This window comes from Oncorhynchus mykiss, chromosome 28 (assembly GCF_057628025.1).
Source record: "Oncorhynchus mykiss isolate SJ-2025 chromosome 28, ASM5762802v1, whole genome shotgun sequence".
NCBI classification, from domain to species: Eukaryota; Metazoa; Chordata; class Actinopteri; order Salmoniformes; family Salmonidae; genus Oncorhynchus; species Oncorhynchus mykiss.
The window spans coordinates 28,188,614-28,209,146 of record NC_143049.1 but is presented as its reverse complement, the minus strand read 5'-3'; the positions used below and the strand labels follow the sequence as shown (position 1 = coordinate 28,209,146).

Sequence of the window (20,533 nt, the reverse complement as noted above, 5' to 3'; positions counted from 1 at the left end):
ATTGATGGGAAATTATGTAAAATATATCACTAGCCACTTTAAACAATGCTACCTAATATGTTTACATACCCAACATTATTCATCTCATATGTATACATATATACTGTACTCTATATCATCTACTGCATCGTTATGTAATACATGTATCACTAGCCACTTTAACTATGCCACTTTGTTTATATACTCATCTCATATGTATATACTGCACTCAATACCATCTACTGTATCTTGCCTATGCCGCTCTGTACCATCACTCATTCATATATCTTTATGTACATATTCTTTATCCCCTTACACTTGTGTCTATAAGTAGTAGTTTTGGAATTGTTAGCTAGATTACTTGTTGTTATTACTGCATTGTCGGAACTAGAAGCACAAGCATTTCGCTACACTCGAACATCTGATAACCACGTGTATGTGACAAATAAATTTGATTTGATTTTGATTTGAGAAATCAAATGTCTGTTTACAGATGATCTGGTGCCTACAGCAGCACCTATATATTCAGCCAATTACAGAATCTCAGTACGACTAAAATAATGCAGCTCCAAAAGGCCCAGTTGCCAGAACAAAAAGTACAAATTCTAATCTAGACACCATTGCCCTAGAGCACACAAATAATTATATCTACCTCGGCCTAAACACCACCACAGTTAACTTACACAAGGCTGTGAACGATCTGAGACAAGGCAAGGGCCTTCATGCCATCAAAAGGAACATAAAACTCGACATCCCAATTAGGATCTGGCAAAAAATATATATACTTCAGATCAGTTATAGAACCCATTGCCCTCTATTGTTGTGAGGTCTGAGGTCCACTCCCCAACCAAGAATTCACAAAATGTGACACACTCAATTGAGAATCTGCATGCAGAATTCTGCAAAAATATACTTAAATGTACAACACAAAACCCCAAACAATGCATTCAGAGCAGAATTGGGACTATACTAGTTATCAAAATCCAGAAAAGAGCTGTTACATTCTACAACCACCTAAAAAGGAAGTGATGCCCACACATTTCACCACAAAGCCCTCAACTACAGAGATTAACCTAGAGAAAAGTCCCCTCAATCCGCTGGTTCTGTGGCTCTGTTCACAGACAGACCCCACAGACCCCCAGGATAGCAACAATTGGACCCAACCAAATTATGAAAAAGCAAAAAGGATACCTATTTCACACACTGGAAAGAAATCAACAAGAAAACAGAGCAAGATTGGAATGCTATTTGGCCCTAAACAGAGAGTACACAGTAGCAGAATACCTGACCACTGACTGATCCAAAATCCTTGATCATGTGCCGATTCAGTGAGCATTGCCTTGCTATTGAAAAAGGTTACCATAGGCAGACAGGATATTTCCCCACTGTCCACAAAATGAGGTGGAAACTGAGCTGCACTTAACCTCCTGTCAAATGTATGACCACAGACATTTCCCGCAGATCACAAAACCACAGCATTTAAAAATTAAAAAAAAATCCCCCCCTGCATGTACTAAGACCATGGACTTCACTCCTCATCCACCTAGGAGTTAGCGAACTCTGGGTCTTAACCTGCGTTTCTCACTGACTGGTCACTTGAGTGAGGGGTGGTATAAAGAGTGCCGCACAGCTCAGCTGCAGTAATGGCAACAATTTTTGCTATTGGCTCCTTGATTTGTCGCTAGATGACGTTTGCCATTGCCGCGACATCACAGCACCAATTTGCCTTGTTGTGCCATGGCTGCGGTCCCATAAATAATGTTTTTCGGACCATTTCCCAACCCACCCCCCATGTTTACTTTTCTGCTTGTGTATTCAGTGACTGTTGCACAGGCAGCTTCTCTTACTCTCGTTTGCACCAGAATTGAGTGAGAAAAGTGGTAAATGCTATAAAAACCCACTGGCAAAAAACTCCAAAGGCAGACTGAAATGTAGCTGTGTATTTGTTGCTAGACACTTACCAATAAACGTTGCTGGAAAGGTTTGAAAACTCTGTAAATATAGCGACAAAGTCGCTAAATTGGCAACATTGATACGGTGATGTTGATAGCTTGAGGTGACCCTCCCATATGGCCTGGGAAACAGGCCAATGAAACGTAGATCAAATCTCTGATCTTGGAAATTAAGTTGCTGATGGTGGGGATGAGTATGCGCTATCAATTCCAAGTCGACTTGAGAGTAACGTTTATCCAACAAAGTCCTAAAAGCATAAATACTGACCTGAACACAAATCAGCTTTAAGACCCTAGCCAAAACACATTCACACCGGAGTAAATACTGATCCCTGAGGAACACCAAAGCTTTCATTCAAAGCATTCAATAAAAGTAGTAACAGAGAAGCTGACTTCGAGGTACGGGCCCTGCATAGATCTAGCCTAGCTAATGTTGTGTTGGTATAAATGGCCTAGATCTAGCCTAGCTTGTGTAGTGCTGGTATAAATAGCCTAGATGTAGCCTAGCTAATGTAGTGCTGATATAAATAGTTAGGCCTAAACTAAAGTGACATTTAGTACATTTAGCTTATGTAAAGCAAATGTAACCTACCTGGGCTTCTTGGGCATCTTGACCTTGGGGGTAGTGCTCTTGGCCTTCTCCTTGGGCTCTTTGGGGGTCTTGGGTGTTTTCGGAGTCTTGGGCTCTTTAGGCTCCTTCGGTTTCTTCTTTGTCTTCACCACAAGTGATTCCTCCAGGGCACCTGTCAGACAGTTAACCTCCGCCCAGGGACCGTCCCCGACCTTTCGTTTCCCCTCCTCGCCACATTCCTCTATACATCCTCCTTTCTTCTTTTTGGGCTTCTTTTCCCCCTCCACCATCACCTTCGCTTTCTTCTTTTTTGGTTTCTGCTCGGTGGGCTTCTTGTCACGGTTGGCTGGCTGGAGGTTAGCCCCCGAAGCGGGTGTCCTGTCAGAAGCTGTCATCTCAGATGACGTAGAATACTGCCAGGAGAAGGGGAAGGAATAATAAACTAGTAAATATTTTCGGCAGCAGGAGAAACAAAAACCAACCAGCCGCTCTGAGGCGGTTCATCAGACAACAAACAACTCGAGGTTTAAACAGTTTTTGTCAAGATTTGAACAAAAGATATTTGCCACAAGTCAAATGTCCACTGCCTACCCGAGTCCTTACCTTTATCTCCATATGACCACTACCAGCTTTATACTATTCTTAAGTTCAGCACGGTGACAACGATAATTTATAGCTCAATAGAGAAAGAGCAAATGTCTAACTTAAACCTATAGAGACAACACATGTAATTTATTCAGACTGCTGGTTCAATTGAGAATTATATACCTAAAGAGAGTGAGGGGCTAGGACTCCTCAAATCCTAAAAGAGGGACTTGGAAATGATTGTCTAACCTCTATTCCTATAGAGACTGCGCTGGCCCTCTCCCCACCACAGCCCCAGCAGAGCTGGGCTGATAGGGAACCAGTTGGCAGCTATTTGGGTCTTCCAGCTGGGAGGGGGAGGGGGCAGCATTTATGGACATCAGCAAATGTACTGCAATATGCCACACTGCTCTCCAAAAGGAGTCTTCGAAAACAACACCCTTGTCTGAGCTAGTTCAAGTGTGTGCAAGTGTTTCCACTAAAGACAGTAGAGTTCTGGGTTCTGTTTGTAGAGCACTTGCTTTATCCCAGAGGCCCGCAGTTCACTCAAAAACAAAACTTGAGAAACCACATCAACTGCGGCAGTCGAATGCAAATTTCCTGTAAACAGGCGAGCAGACAAATTGGTTGCATGGTGCATGCCAAACGTCACCAAGGTCACAGAGAAAGCGATCGCGCCCATCCCCAAACAGAGGTGTGCAGAAGACAGAAGAGGGCTGCTGCTTTAAATGGATAAATGTCTCCTCTTGCCCAGCTTCCCCGATAATCAATCCCATGAATGACAATGGGCCCGGTGCGCGCACTTACTGCATCACTAATGTGACAGCAGCAGTGACGAATACGATACGGACGGTATTGGGTTTCATCTCTCGGAGGGGGAAGAGTGACGTGTCGGTTAATCTGACAGCCAAAGTACACGCTCTAGAAGCTAAATACTCCATAAAGGAGCAGAGCAGAGGCCTGCCACCGCTGTTGAGTGGCTGTGGTCTTTCATACCCAACACTATCAGGGTGGGCAAAGGGCCTGACGTCGCTATCGAGACTAGAGGTTGACTGATTAATCGGAATGGCCGATTAATTAAAGTCGATTTCAAGTTTTCATAACAGTAGGTAATCAGCCTTTTGGACATTGCAATCCACGAGGAGACCGTATGGCAGGCTGACCACCTGTTATGCGAGTGCAGTCAGCAAGGAGCCATGGTAAGTTGCTAGCTAGCATTAACTTATAAAAAAAACAATCAATCTTAACATAATCACTAGTTAACTACACATGCTTGATGATATTACTAGTTTAACTAGCTTGTCCTGCGTTGCATATAATCAATGCGGTGCCTGAAATTGTGTCACTTGTCTTGCTTTCGGTGCAAGCACAGTCAGGGTATATGCAGCAGTTTGGGTCGCCTGGCTCGTTACGAACTGTGGAAGACGATTTCTTCCTAACAAAGACCATCATTTGCCAGAATATTATATAATTATGACACAACATTGAAGGTTGTGCAACGTAAGAGCAATATTTAGACTTAGGGTTGCCACCCATTCGATAAAATATGGAACAGTATTTCACTGAAAGAATAAACGTTTTTTTTTTAAATGATAGTTTCCGGATTTGACCATATTAATGACCTACGGCTCATATTTCTGTGTGTTTATTATAATCGAGTCTGATTTGATAGAGCAGTCTGACTGAGTGGCGGTAGGCAGCAGCAAGTTCGTAAGCATTCATTCAAACCACACTTTCCTCTGTTTGCCAGCAGCTTTTTGCAATGCTTGAAGCATAGCACTGTTTATGACTTCAAGCCTATCAACTCCAGAGATTAGGCTGGCAATACTAAAGTGCCTATAAGAACATCCAATAGTCAAAGGTATATGAAAGACAAATGGACAAGAGAGAAATAGTCCTATAATAACTACAACCTAAAACTTAATAACTGGGAACATTGAAGACTCATGTTAAAAGGAACCATCAGCTTTCATATGTTCTCATGTTCTGATCAAGGAACTTAAACGTTGGCTTTCTTACATGGCACATATTGCGCTTTTACTTTCTTCTCCAACACTGTGTTTTTGCATTATTTAAACCAAATTGAACATGTTTCATTATTTGAGACTAAATTGATTTTATTTATGTCTTTTATTAAGTTAAAATAAAAGTGTTAATTCAGTAATTGTCATTATTACAATATTATAAAAATAAAAATGTATTTTCTAAATTAAATTTTACACAAATTAAAAAGCAGATTAATCGGTATCGGCTTTTTTTGGTCCTCCAATAATTGGTATTGGTGTTGAAAAATCAATCGGTCGGCCTCTAATCGAGACGCTACAAATATGTTTATTTTTTTATATTCAGTATTCCTTGAAAGAGCCATAGGACAGACAATGATGCTAGTGATGTGACAATAGCAGTATGGCAATATTTTTTATATGGCAAAAAGAAAACGCAAAGCAGACCAAACTCTATGGTCCTTTAAAAACCTACCATATGTAAAAGGCCCTAGAGGTGGGATGGCCAATAGTGATATTTAGATGTGTCACACACCCTTGTGACCGTTCTATATAGCAAGCAGCACCAAAGGTCATGGAACCAGCTCAGCGACCTTGAGCTGCTGACTAGCTTTTTAAGAGTACGTAGGTAGCCCGGTGCAGTGTGCACTACACACCCATAACCATATTACAGCATACAGGGCAGACACGGCTAAGAGCTGCAGGAGGTGGTCTCAGACATTTAGGAATACGTAGCCCTGCATGCCACCTTATAACCAGAGAGAGTACTGCGAGACAGCTACCACGACCACGCATCAGAAAACACCATCATGGTCAGACATCCTCCGGGCACATTTCCCTCAGCCAGACTAACAGATAATGGGGGTACGTTCTTGCAGCCAGGGACCAAAGCGATGCTATGAGACTTAACTGTGTGCCTAACATCTAGGTCATTCGCATTGGACAAATTAACTCCAACATCTTAAAATGTCAACCACAAAACTCCCCAATCAGAGCCCCAGTATCGGGAGGATGGGGGAGGGGGACACTCTGGTAAAGGGGAAGAGGACTGGAGAGTGGCGACGATGGTGTGAATGAGGAAGACGCCTAATAGAGATGCTAAGTGCTGGATGTGTGCGCTGCCACAGGGCGACCATTGTATGTTAATGGGTCAGCAGAGGCGGCGGCTTTGAGCACAAAACAAGCTAATGGAACCCAGGACACGTGACTGACACACAAACACACACAGAGTGAGTTATTGAGAGCTGCTAACCTCCACTCCCCACCGGCTGCCCCATCCTCCCTTCTCCGCCCCCTTTCCCCCTCCCCCGACAGGGCACATCCTGCTGTACACCATTAACTCACGCATGAGTCCTCAGAGACAGACAAGGCAAACACACACAGAGAGCGAGAAGGAATAGAGGGAGAGAGAGCAGAGCGGGCGGAAAGACAGCAGACGGGAGAGGAGAGATTCTTAGAGAGCAGGAAGGGAGTATTCCCACTCAGAGAGGGGGTGGGGATGGGAGGGGGTTAAGAGATTAGCACAGTGGCGCCTGGAACTTGGGGAGGGCCAGGATATGCAGTGGAGAGGAAACAAACAGCTGTAAAAATCTATTTCCCCACACACAAACACCTCAAAACCCCCAATCAACAGAGGAACGCTGAGTTTTTAAATGTCACGCACCCACTCTCCCACACACACAAATACACACATGAAAACAAACTCACAAAAAACCCCACACACACAAACATCAAAGCAAACTCACCTGAATGTGAGGCACTTTCTGGGGGGTTGTAGGCGACTGGTGTCCTGCCGGCGCCCAAGGTGGCTGGTTGGGCGGGGAGCTCTGGTGGTGGGGGCCGGCCAGATGTGTCTGAGCCTGCGATGGGGGCAAAGCGGTCTGGGCTGGGTGCACCTGCTGCTGAAAGGCCATGGGAGGAGGCTGCAGCCCAGATTTGGGTGCCTGTTGCTGGGGAGTGAGCAGCTGCTGGTCCTGTGGTCCTGGATGCTCACCGTGGGCCATAGGACCTGGAGGTCTCACCTGGTCGAGAGGGCCTCTTTGGTTGGGGGACATACCCTGGTAGAGCTGCTGGCTCGGGGGCATGTGGGGGTGCTGCTGTGGGTGGGAGAGGTGCTGGGGATGATGTTGCGGTTGCTGCACGCCCAGGGGAGTGGTGTTTCTCTGAGGTGGGGCCATGGGGTTAGGGGCCTGGAGTGGCACTCCGGGGTACGCCCCTACCTCGGGAGCAAGACCTGCACTAGGGGGTCGGACCTGTTGAGGCAGAGGTGTGACCGCGGTGGTTCCCATGCCCTTCATGGGGGACATGGAGGTGGGAGAGCCGTAAGATCCATGAGGTGGTGTGGGGAGGTGGGGCTGCTTATGGGGGGTGGCCTGGGCCTGGGAGGGGTGCATGGGCTGGCCGGTGATTTGGTTGGGGTGGACAGGCTGCCGGTGTACCTGAGGATCCGGGTAGCACTGTGGGGCCCCCCCTGCGTTGGGGTAACACTGGACTTGGTCTGGCCCCATAGGCCCGCAGGCACTACTGTTGTTGTTGCTGGTACTGCTGAGGCTCATGCCGGGACTCATCCCTGCACTGCCGGCTAATCCCTGATTAAGGTTGCCGTACTGGGGGTAGGGGGGGTACGGCCCTGAGCTGGTTACAGCATCAGGAGAGGCTGCCTGGCCGTGCATGTTGAACCCCATGTTCTGGTGTGGCCTCCCGGCCAAGCCCTGGTGCTGCTGGTGAGAGGTGTGGGAGGCCATGTGGTCCTGGGTGTGAACAGGGCCCTGGCCGGGCCGGTGGAGGAACTGCTGGGGGGGCTGCTGTTGCTGTGCCGGGTGGGCCGTCATGCTGGAGTTCTGCTGGAGCCCCACATGGCCCATGTAGTGGTTGGGCTCCTGGCCCATGCCCGGAGGGAAGTGGTTGATCCTGGGTGGCGTCTGGGTCTGGCCAGGGTGGCCCTGCATAGTGGCATAGTCGGACCGGCCCATGTAGGGGCCCATACGGTGGCCATGGTCCTGGGGCCCTGAGGGGTCATGCTGCTGGTGGGAGGCGGCCTGGGGCCCAGAGGGGCCATGCTGCTGGTGGGATGGGGCCTGGGGCCCAGAGGGGCCGTGCTGCTGGTGGGATGGGGCCTGGGGCCCAGAGGGGCCGTGCTGCTGGTGGGAGGGGCCCTGGGGGGATGCCTGTTGCTGCTGGAATGGAGGCCTGCCCTGCCCGGGGCCAGTCTGGGGGCCCCATACGGCTCCTCCGTCAGGGAAGGACTGCCCGTGCCCATCGCCTTGGGCTCTGGGGTAGACATGGTGCCCCCCTCCGGGTTGTTGGGGGCTGTTGTGGTAGCGCGAGTGCGGGGTCACCATGCCATTGACGGCGGGACCGTTGCCCTGCTGCTGCTCGTAGCCTGCAAAGGGGTCGTAGGGGTGGCCCATCTTGGGCTGTCCGGGGCCGGCCTGCGAGGGGTGGTGGAGTGAGTTGGAGGAGAGCGACCTGTAGCCCTGGTGCTCCTGCTGTCCTATGGGGTTGGGCTGGCCCTGGGGGAAGCCACAGTCCCCCAGGCCCTCCAGCTCGTCCGAGAACAGGTTGGCATCATCCCCGAACAGGCTCAACATCCCCGGGTCAGCCATTGCTGCTGGGGGGAATGAGGCTCCAGGGAACCTGCGCTCACACAGAGGTGGATGACCTCAAAGCCTCTAATCCGCTAACTAATCTGCAGCATGTCACTCCATATTTCCCTAATTCTCCCAGAGAATGAGAATGCAGAGTCAGGCAAAGAAGGTTACAGGACCTGGAGGAGAGAGAGATAAGAACAGAGTGTCACCTCTCTGAGCACGGAACCCGCTAGCAGACTGAAATTCCACAACATACGGTGATCGCTACATAGTCATATTAAACAAGTGTCTCACAAGAGTCTCACATGTATCGAAAGCCTAGAATCTAGCTAATCCAACTGCTTTGTCAGATTTAAAAAATGATTTACTGCGAAAGAATACGATGCGATTATCTGAGCATAGAGCCCCATAAAAACAACTATTTCAACCAGCACAGGCGTAACATAATCACAAACTGCATTAAAATAAGTTTACCTTTGACGATCTTCATCTGTTTGCAATTCCAATGCTCATTGTTGCACAATGAATTATCTTTTGTTTGATAAAATCTGTTTTTATAGCCTAACACGAAACATTTTGTGAACCGCTTGTCGTGAATTCCGTCTCATTCCATTAAACGACACATTCCAGGTAAATAACCCACACAGAACGTGGCTTTTCCAGTCATGTTTGGTTTCACTGCAATTAACTGGTTTGTTTGTAACACAATCAAACCTGATGGGCCATTTCGCGGGACATATTGACTGAAAGAAACCGATTTGAAGACAAGTCATGACATCATTGTGCACCAATGATTTGCCCGCTGTTTCGTTGATTGACTGTATTTTAACCCAATGACCACTGATCGTCTTGAAATCTAGCTGGGTAGATAGCCAATGAGCTGAGGTAAACGGCAATAGGTCATGTTTATGTGTTGCAAGACCAAACCATGTAGTAAGCTCCAGCGTAAAGAGAGTAATTCACTATTGAAGTTTCATACCGGAAGGAGAAACACATTACGCACTGCATTGTTTGGTAAATGTGCAGACTCAGCTGTGTTATATATATATATATATATATATCAATCAGTATGACGACTAAGTCAGGGAAAGCTAAATCTAAGTCTAGATATACAGATGTACACACAATTTTAGAATAAATTGATTGGGAAAGTGAGACAGATTGTTGTAGGACGATTCATTTAGCGATTGTGGAGGAATATTTTTTGAACGGGAGAGGACATCGTTTTGGACTGGTAAGTTATTATCATGCTAATGCCCTTGTTTGAAATTAATAATATAAAATGTGATTTTTAAAAAATTTTAGACATGTAATGTCATGAAATGTGAGATGCGTGTGTCTGCCACCCCACCCCAACCCACATGAAATAGCCTATTTGAGGCTGTTGAGGGGAGGGCAGGCCCACAACAATGGCCAAAGTGAAATGGAGACAGTAGATACAGCTGCTGGTCTGTCATAATATAATAGAGACAGTAGATCTATCAGGTCATAATAATATATTCAACCTTATGTTCCCTGTACTCTATCTTTATATCTGTTCATTATACCTGTTGATACAGAGCTCATATGTGAAACTATTCTAACTGAACATTTTCTTTCAGTGACACTGACTCTGAATGGCAGCCCCCAGGGCCAAGGTTTCCATCCCCCACTGAAGCTGGTTCATCCAGCTCCTGCCACAAGTGGTGTTCATCTGCCCAAATATATTTCCACAGGCATGGATGTGCCTCAGGGCCAAAAGGGCACAGCATGGAGGCATCGCTGTGTTCTTTGCAAAATTAAGTCCCATATCACCTGCGCCACATGCTTGGTGACCCCCTGCTTTACAGCAGAAAGAGACTGCTATGGCACCTGGCATCAGCAGCACAATATTGTGTAGAGCTTTGGCAAAGTGGGTGGGGTTATATCCTTTCTGTTTGGCCCTGTCTGGGGGTCTCATCGGATGGGGCTACAGTGTCTCCTGACCCCTCCTGTCTCAGCCTCCAGTATTTATGCTGCAGTAGTTTGTGTCGGGGGGCTAGGGTCAGTTTTGTTATATCTGGAGTACCTCTGTCTTATCCGATGTCCTGTGTGAATTTAAGTATGCTCTCTCTAATTCTCCTCTTTCTTTCTCTCTCTCGGAGGACCTGAGCCCTAGTACCATGCGTCAGGACTACCTGGCATGATGACTCCTTGCTTTTCCCAGTCCACCTGGCCTTGCTGCTGTTCCAGTTTCAACTGTTCTGCCTGCGGCTATGGAACCCTAAACTGTTCATTTTTACTCGAGGTGCTGTCCTGTTGCACCCTCTACAACCACTGTGATCTCCACCCGGTACAGCCAGAAGAGGACTGGCCACCCCTCATAGCCTGGTTCCTCTCTAGGTTGCTTCCTAGTTTTTTGCCTTTCTAGGGAGTTTTTCCTAGCCACCGTGCTTCTACACCTGCATTGCTTGCTGTTTGGGGTTTTAGGCTGGGGCTATTTAAATTGATTTGATAGAGGACTGAGGGTCTTCCAAATATTGAAAGTTTTCACTTTTTTTTTCTTCTTTTTTTTTCAGGGGGTGTGTTAGAGAACCATTTTGGTATTTTGTATATAGTTATTTGTTTCAAAATGTATACCTTCACCAATTTGGCCACTTGGGTACATTTGGGCTACTTGTGTGGGACACCTGGGTGACTTCATGATAAAGGTCATGTAGCACAATCATTTTGGAAGCTATCATTCTGAAACTTTGCACAAGTACTGTTGCCCTCTTATATTTTTCACTGATATTGTCCCCATCATCCTATCTGAATGTTTGTTTGATCTTGTTCATTTTAAAGATGATACAAAAATAAAAATAACGTATGTTTTTTTTCATTGTTTTATCTAAACCAGATCTAGAGTGTTTTCTTTCAAATGGTACCAAGAATATGCATATCCTTGGTTCTGTGCCTGAGCTACAGGCTGGTAGATTTGGGTATGTCTTCAGGCAGAAATTGCACAAAGTAGGGGGGTAGCTTTATTATTAAACTAAGCAGGGGCTATATCAGATGAGGTCCATTGTGCAACCTTACTCCCGTTCTTTAACCTCGTGCTCATTGTGGAACCTTACCCGTTCTTTAACCCCGTGCTCATTGTGCAACCTTACTCCTGTTCATTGTGCAACCTTACTCCCGTTCTTTAACCTCCTGCTCATTGTGCAACCTTACTCCTGTTCATTGTGCAACCTTACTCCCGTTCTTTAACCTCCTGCTCATTGTGCAACCTTACTCCCGTTCTTTAACCTCCTGCTCATTGTGCAACCTTACTCCCGTTCTTTAACCTCCTGCTCATTGTGCAACCTTACTCCCGTTCTTTAACCTCCTGCTCATTGTGCAACCTTACTCCCGTTCTTTAACCTCCTGCTAACTGAATTGGAGTTTGTGGCACATGTTCAGCAGTTGTAAACAGTTGTAAGCAACCCCCACCCCCCCCCACAAGATGGCCCTTTCATCGCATCCCCCACCATCCCATCCCACCTCTGTTTCCATTTGCTTTCAAACAAAAGATTTTCTTCCGACAGACAGGCACCAAACCAAAAACCCATTCATTCTTTAGGGAAAGAACAAAGGCCTGGGCAGAAGCAGGGGTGTTTAAACAGCAGCAGCTGCCAGATCAGCCCGGCAGATGTGAAAATACAAGGAGGGAGCCACCTGCTCAAGTGTGTTTTGTTGGGCAGAGAGAGAGGGAAGGAGAGAAATTCAGAATGTGAATGTGTAAGGGTGAGTGTATGCACATATATTTTAGAGTAGCTGTGTGTTTGTCCTCAACCTGCTCATCCCCTGAGCTCTGTAATCAGATGAGCAGGGGTTATTATGGAGGTGTGAGAAAACAGGCTGAAAGCAGAGCCAGCACAGGGATTGGATGTCCAACTCAACACGCGACGTGTGTTTATGTGTGGGCCTGTGCGTGTGCAGACTTGAGGCTATATGTGTGCCTGTATTACTATCCTCATAGGTACTGGAAATACCCAAAAGTCCCCACAAGGACAGTAAAATAAGGAAAATTCTACTCATGGGGATATTTCCCAGAGGACAAAGCCTCTCCTAGTGGCTGCTAGCACCACTACCACTGACCTTACGTCAATGAACAGAAGGGAAATCATTTTCTGCAAAATGGCGACTTTTCAAAAAGGGACATTAGCATTAGCCCTTGTAAAACAATTCGGAGACACTGAACTTCACTTCCTCAAACTCAAAAAAGGTAAGAAATCCCTGAGGTGAGAAAGAGAGTGCATCCCGCAACTTAAGTTGCTACACAACATGCTTTAGCAACAGACTAGAAATGGAATTAAAAGAAACTGGCTGGGCGACTCGCCAGATGAAGAAACCAGCTGTAACCGATCTCTAAAGACAAACCGCAACACAGGTAGCAGTGTCGACAGAGAGGAGACAGACATGTAGCCTAGGCCTACGCAGTAGTGAAAACACCGTATAGCAAACAGATATACTACAACATATTAATTAAACTAGAATTGCTACATTTGTAGAACAACCATAATACACTTATTGCTTACATCTACAGATACGATTGGACAAGTCTCAACCTCAATATGGACCTAGAGCACAGACATCTAATACTACCACTTACAGTACTCGTTTCCACAGTCACCTTCAATTACACGCCCACACCATCATGCTCCTTACATTTGCCCTACGTAGTTTCAGCCATAGTAGAAGCCCAGTGAAATATATGATAATAAGTCAGTAGCAATCAACACAACACTCAAATTAATTTAATGCCACTTGGGCCTTCGAGGAAAAGACTCACGAGGGATGGAGAATTAACGAGGCAGAGGCAAGCTCGTCCATTCAAAATAAAAACTGTCATATTACTGCATGGCTGGGAAAGGATCTCTTCCGTCATCTGGCTTACATTTGGAGAGATTGAGTCTTATGATTTAAAATGTCTTTCATCATCTCAAAGATCTCACTGAGCAGGTGGAATTTCCCTGCTTACTCACCTCCTGGGCCATAGATCCCCTCTGCTGCCATTCAGCAGCTCAGCTCCTCCAGCATAGAGAGAGAACTCCCATGGCCTCCTTATGACACCACACCCTGGGGGTGGAGACGAGGCAGTGGAAGTGTGTGTGAGGAGGAGTGGGTGTGTGTGTTCATTTCGTCAACAATATGACGACAAATACTCAGCAATGACCCATTTTTCCTGACAGACGCCCTGGAAAAAACGGTAACTATTACAACCCAGCACTGAACACACGGGGCGCTGTTCTCAAAACACCATTGATACTCTAATCCGAAGGTTAGCAATGCTAACATGTAAAATCACAAAGAGAATGCTAAATGCTAACAAACGCATGTAAAATCCCAAAGAGAATGCTAAATGCTAACAAGCACATTGTGAACATTTTGTACAGTTTCTGATCAAAACTACACAAATAAGTCGAAAAATTGCACTCTTTTGCTGCAAACACAAAACAAATATTAGCAGGCAAGGCTCTTGATCCAGAAGGGGATTCTCTGTAGTTCCCAAGTGAATGTTTGATTTTTGAAGAAGCTAACCACTTAGCTAACTAGCAACTAAATGAGCAAACCAAATGCACAACTGCAAAGCATTTGGAACATTTTAGACAGTTAACTTGATAGTCATAAGATATTTAGCTGGCAAATATTTAGCTGTGAAAATCATACTGTAATTATACTTAAATATAGTATAAGATGCAACAATTTCAACTATGTTACTGAGTTAAAAGGAAAAATCTGTCAATTTAAATAAATTCTTTAGGCCCTAATCTATGGATTTCACATGACAATGCAGGGGTGCACCCACTTGGGAGCCAGGCCCAGCCAATGAAAATGAGTTTTTCCCAATAAAATTACTTTATTACACACAGAAATACTCCTCAGTTTCATCAGCTGTCCAGGTAGCTGGTCTCAGACGATCCCACAGGTGAAGAAGCCGGATGTGGAGGTCCTTGGCTGGCATGGTTACACATGGTCTGCGGTTGGACGTACTGCCAAATTCTCTAAAACGACATTGGAGGCGGCTTATGGTGGAGGAAACAACATTCAATTCTCTGGCAACATCTCTGGTGGACATTCTTGAAGTCAGCATGCCAATTGCACGCTCCCTCAAAACTTGAGATCTTGTACTGTGTGACAAAACAGCACATTTTAGAGTGGCCTTTTATTGATGCAAAATCATTTGTGCACAAAATGGGAGAAATAAGCATTGTGCGTATTAACCATTTATTTATCTTTTATTTCATGAAACCAACATTTCACATGTGTTTATATTCCTGTTCAGTATAGATCACCTGACACATGCTGCACAACAGTGAATGACTTACAAGGCTCCGTTGTATCGCGTCATTGTGTGCTTGTAAACAAACACCACGTGACATGTGACTGGGGACTACCGTAAGCTTCATAATGTGTCAGGTGAAATGAAGAACGCAATGTACTTTATCTCCTATCGTATTGCAAAAGTTGACTGGAGATATTCACTTAAAAAGTAGCTACAAATATTCAAAATTATTTTAAAAACTTCAAAAATAAGTAGTTTCAACAGTATTGATGGTATTGAGAAAAACATTTTGGTTTTTTCCAAATAACCCCGGTATACCGTATATAGTGGTATACTGTATATACAGTAAACCACTCAAGCCTAACGTAGGTTATTTTTGCTTTGATCACATCAGAATTTCTATTGTCCCATGTGAAAAACTAATACTATTTGTTGAATATTAGGAGTGCAGTAAAACACTTCTGGCATTTTTTGGGGAAAACTCATCTTTTCAATGAAACCACTTATTTACCCCCTTGACAGATGACAGGGAGAAAATCAGAGCTATAAATTGTTTATATCCTATATGGTTAATTAGGGCTAGCATTGGTAACAATCTGCCACAATATCAATGTTGCCAGGTATACGAGGGGATAGTAGGCAGAGTTGGACAAGGCTATCTGAATGTGCACATGGAAGTTAGAGGTAGCCTAAATATTAATTATTTAATAGAAAAAATATGCACTGACTATGTGACTAAAAGTAGACTAAAATTGTCCTAAGTTTAAGTTGACTGATAACTAAGGGTGAAATGACAAACGGTGAACCAGACTAAAATGGTATAACAAGACTGAAACAGATGCCAAAAAGAACAGTGTGTGGTCAGGATGGTGTACATGTCTGTGTAGGGTGATTGGGTGCCAGGCAGTAGGCTAGTAGGGGGCGGAACAGAGCCATGCCAAAAGCTGAAAATTTGAATCCCTTCGATCTGATTTGGAGTCTAAGCTGGCGGGCTGACCGTTCACCTAATTCCCTCTACATGTGGCTTATTGACAAGGCCATTCCATTGTCTCTTTCCCTCTTTCTCTACACCCCAGTGTGTGTGTGTGTGTGTGTGTGTGTGTGTGTGTGTGTGGGGGGGGGGGGGGGGGGGGGGGTGGTTTGGAAAGAGAACAAGCTGGAGGTATAGGGGGTTGCAAAATCCAAGATGGCAGCATGTCAGTAGATTTGAACCTACTAATAACCTATTAATTTATGGTTGAGTAAATCCACAATTTCCTTGTTGTGTAGTGCAAACTATTTTGTTTTGCTGGTGTAAAGATTGCGGGTCTCCCTCAACTCGGATACATTTTTTCCCCTCGCTATTTACACTTCTTTACTTGAGGTTTACCAAGGTAACCCCATCTCTGGCTGGCCTGAGTTCTTTCTTCAGTTTTCCCTCCACGGCGTGTCTCGACCAAGCTGCTCCTCTTCCCTCTCCGCCTGGCTGTCAGAGGCAGCTCAACAATCCCCAACCCGTTCTCTCAATCTACCCCAACACCCAATCTACTCACACACACACACTGTCCCTCTCTCCCCTTACCTTTCCCTCTACTTCTTACATCTCTCAGAGAAAATGACAATTTGTGGTATTGCTTTGTGCACTGAATTTACTGAACATTGTCTGCAGGAACTCGCTCTTTTTCACTCCGTCCAAGTGCCGATGCATTTGTGGTATGATGTGAACAGTACAAACTTGTGTCACTACCAAAGTCTAATGGTTTTAAATGGCTGTTTTGTATTGTCTGGAAACTCACTTGTAGAATTCGCTTGCAGTAGGTCTCTTAAAAAAGAGAGTCGGTGCAAGGTTATTAAACAGAGGTGCCTAGTTCTTCTTCTTTTGTTGATATCAGGTAACGTACAACCTGGCCCTGATATACAATGTCTCTAAACCCCCTCTGATTTTAAATCTAGATCTGGTTTTGGTATTTTTCATTTAAATGTACACAGCCGGTTCTCAAAAATGGATGGGATTTTGGGCTAAAACAACTGATGCAATTGTGTTTTCTGAAAGCTGGCTCAGCAAGTCTGTTTTTGAGAAGGATATTTGTATAAGTGGTTACAATGTTAATCACACTGATCGAGTTACGGTGGGGGTGTGGCTATACATGTAAAGACTAAATTCCTTGTAAGTGTGGCAAATTCTGAAACTATTTGTAAACAGTTGGAATTTCTTGCTTTGAATAGTGGGGTTTCAAAGGGTCTCTATAACTGTGATTGGCTGTTATAGACCCCCGCCCTGTATCTGTGATTGGCTGTTACAGACCCCCGCCCCGCGCTCTGTATCTGTGATTGGCTGTTATAGACTCCCACCCAACGCTCTGTATCTGTGATTGGATGTTATAGATCCCCCCCTCCGCTCTCTGTGATTGGCTGTTATAGCTCTCTGAACCTTTCGACTATTACTACCTGTCAGGGCAATGAGACAAACCTCAAATATCGTGAATTTTTATTGATGGCATCTTTTAAATTGCATATTCAACAACTTAAGTTGGGATTTTATTTTAGGAATAAGGCCCGTTTTTCTTTTGAAGCCAGGAGGCGGCTAGTATCAGCTACATTTATGCCTTTACTAGACTATGGGGATATTTTATATATGAATGCTTCCGCTCAGTGTTTGAGATTAATTGGACACCCTTTAACATGGTGCTTTGAGATTTATTTTAAAACAGCAAAACCCTTATGCACCACTGCACTTTGTATACCAGGGTTGGCTGGCCTTCTCTAGTCACTCGTAGGCTCACTCACTGCTATACTTTTATTTAGAAAGCCATTTTGGGTTTACTACCATTTTTGGGGGGCATTTTTATTGTTCAGAAATGTGGTAGGTACTCTTTGTTTACAGGACTTTATCCTGCTAACTGTTCCAAATGTCCGAACTGAATTTGGTAATAGGGCTTTTACGTACTCTGCGCCATCGTCTTGGAACACATTACAAAATACTTTTAAACTGGAAGAACTTTTCCTGATTGGTGTTTTTAAAATCACTGATGAAGGATTTTGAGGCTGATTCCCTGACCGGTAAATGTTTTTAATTTGCTGTTTTATGATTTTGTTATGTGGTTTTTACTAGAGTACTTGTAGTTTTGCATGTTGTCTGTCTGTAATTGTGTAATGACTTGGTGCTGCCTATCTTGACCAGGACGCTCTTCAAAAAGAGACTTCAAATCTCAAATGAGCCCTTCCGGAGCCCTCCCTTGTTAAATAAAGGTTAAATAAAAATAGGGGAGGGAGCCAGCAAGAGGTGGAATGAGAGAAAAGCATTAACCTGTTAGATTAGGGGGCAGCATTTTCACTTTTTGATGAATTGCGTGCCCAAACTTAACTGCCTCCTACTCTGTCCCAGATGCTAATATGTGCATAGTATTATTAGTATTGAATAGAAAACTCTGAAGTTTCTAAAACTGTTTGAATGATGTCTGAGTATAACATAACTCATATGGCAGGCAAAACCCTGAGAAGAAATCTAAACAGAAAGTGAGAAGTCGAATTTCAAAACAATGCCTATTTAAATCCCTGATAGTTATGGATGTGCCTGCACTTCCCAGGGCTTCCACTAGATGTCACCGTCTTTAGATCCTAGTTTTAAGATTATACTATAAAAGCGGGGCTCATGAGACCTCTTTTAGTGAGTGGTCTGGTAGAGATCCTCGGTCTCATGACGCGCGCTCGCGAGAATGTTAGCTCCCGTTCCAATGCTTTTATTCAGACAATGAAATTCTCCAGTTGGAACCTTATTGATAATATATGTTAAAAACATCCTGAAGATTGATTTGGAGACATGTTTTGACTTGTTTCTACGACCTGTAACGGAACTTTTTGAGTTCTTGTCATGGAGGAAATGGTCGCGCCTCATGAAGATGGATTACTGGGCTGGACAAGCTGAGAAATGGCTAAATGATGGGCTTTATGGAACAAATCAGTCATTTATTGTCAAACTGGGATTCCTGGGAGTGCCTTCTGAAGAAGATCAAAAGGTAAGTGAATATTTAGTGTTTTTTCTAACTAATGTTGACTCCAAGACGGCGGAATTGTCTAATTGTTTATTTGCAGGTACAGAGCACCGTTCTCAGATTATGCTTTTTCCGTAAAGTTTTTTTGAAATCTGACACAGCGGTTGCATTAAGGAGAAGTCTACCTTTAATCCTGTGAATAACAGTTGTATCTTTTATCAATGTTTATTATGAGTATTTCTATAAAATCACCGGATGTTTTGGAATCAAAACATCAATGCACGTAACGCGCCAATGTAAACAGATTTTTGGATATAAATATGCACATTATCGAACATACATGAATTGTGTAACATGATGTCCTATGAGTGTCATCTGATGAAGATCAAAGGTTAGTGATTAATTTTGGCTGTATGTTGTTTTGACTTGACTATGACCTAACATAATCATATGTTGTGATTTCGCTGTAAATCATTTTTGAAATCGGACATCATGGGTACATCATTCCTTTGCGGTATTGGACTTGTTAATGTGTGAAAGTTACACAATTTCGCGCACTGCTTTTTTCATTGGAATGTTGTTGTTGGGTTCCGCTAGCGCAACGCTCAACCTAGACAGGTTAAACATTTATGGCAAATTTGGCACGCTTGCTGTTGCTAGCTAATTTGTCCATGAATATAAACTTCAGGTTGTCATTTTACCTGAAATGCACAAGGTCCTTTACTCCGAAAATGAATCCACAGATAAAGCGGTAAACCTCCGTCTTATTCTTCTGGTGGTTGGCAACCAACTTTAAAAAGGTGTACTACCACAACTAACTGGATTCTGGACCTCAGTTCAGCTTTCAAATCACCCACGTGGGTATATGCTCCTAAAAACCAATGAGGAGATTTGAGAGAGCGTTGAGCATCACAAACAGAACCAAGTTATATTTTCGCACCTGGCTACTTGAGCAGTGTGGGTCAATGATTGAACAACATGTAAGTGTACATTTATTTAGCAGCACACACAACATGTCCGGTCAGCATGTATGGGTCGTTGCTTGGCATTCAGGCCAAAGATTTTCATCTTGGTTTCATCAGACCAGAGAATCTCGTTTCTTATGGTCAGAGTCTTCACCTGCCTTTTGGCAAAGTGCCTTTTACTGGATGTCCTCCTAGAAAGTTCTCCCATCTCCACAGAGGAACTCTGGAGCTCTCTGATCATCGGGTTCTTGGTCACCTCCCAAACCAAGGACCTTCTCTCCCGACTGCTCAGTTTGGCTGGGCAGCCAGCTCTAGGAAGAGTCATGGTGGTTCCAAACTTCCATTTAAGAAAGTTTGGCCTAGAGGGACCTTCAATGCTGCTGACATTTTTTTGGTACTCTTCCCCAGATCTGTGCCTGGAAACAATCCTGTCGTCTCGGATCTCTACGAATAATTCCTTCGACCTCATGCCTTGGTTGTTGCTCTTACATGCACTGTCAACTGTGGGACCTTATATAGTCAGGTGTGTGCCTTTCCAAATCATGTCCACTGAATTTAAATAACCACAGGTGGACTCCAGTTAATTTATAGAAACATCAAGGATGATCAATAGAAACAGGATGCACCTGAGCTCAATTTCGAGCCACATAGA

At 44.5% G+C, this 20,533-nt stretch overlaps 1 protein-coding gene across 2 annotated transcripts in view; it reads right to left on the bottom strand.

Moving 5' to 3' along the window:
• The window catches only part of LOC110508821 (ATP-dependent chromatin remodeler CHD7), a 115,178-nt gene that overhangs the window by 81,664 nt on the left and 12,981 nt on the right, over nt 1–20,533 (bottom strand). The window contains exons 2-3 of one of the 2 annotated variants that reach the window (XM_090224935.1): nt 6,836–8,856; nt 2,524–2,915 (exon numbers count right to left, since the gene is read on the bottom strand). In XM_090224935.1, the coding sequence (XP_090081061.1) occupies nt 2,524–2,915; nt 6,836–8,695 (2,252 nt within the window). In that variant the 5' untranslated portion in view covers nt 8,696–8,856. Of the gene's footprint in view, nt 1–2,523; nt 2,916–6,835; nt 8,857–20,533 lie in introns of those variants that run through there. The other variant, XM_090224936.1, reaches the window with a different exon arrangement.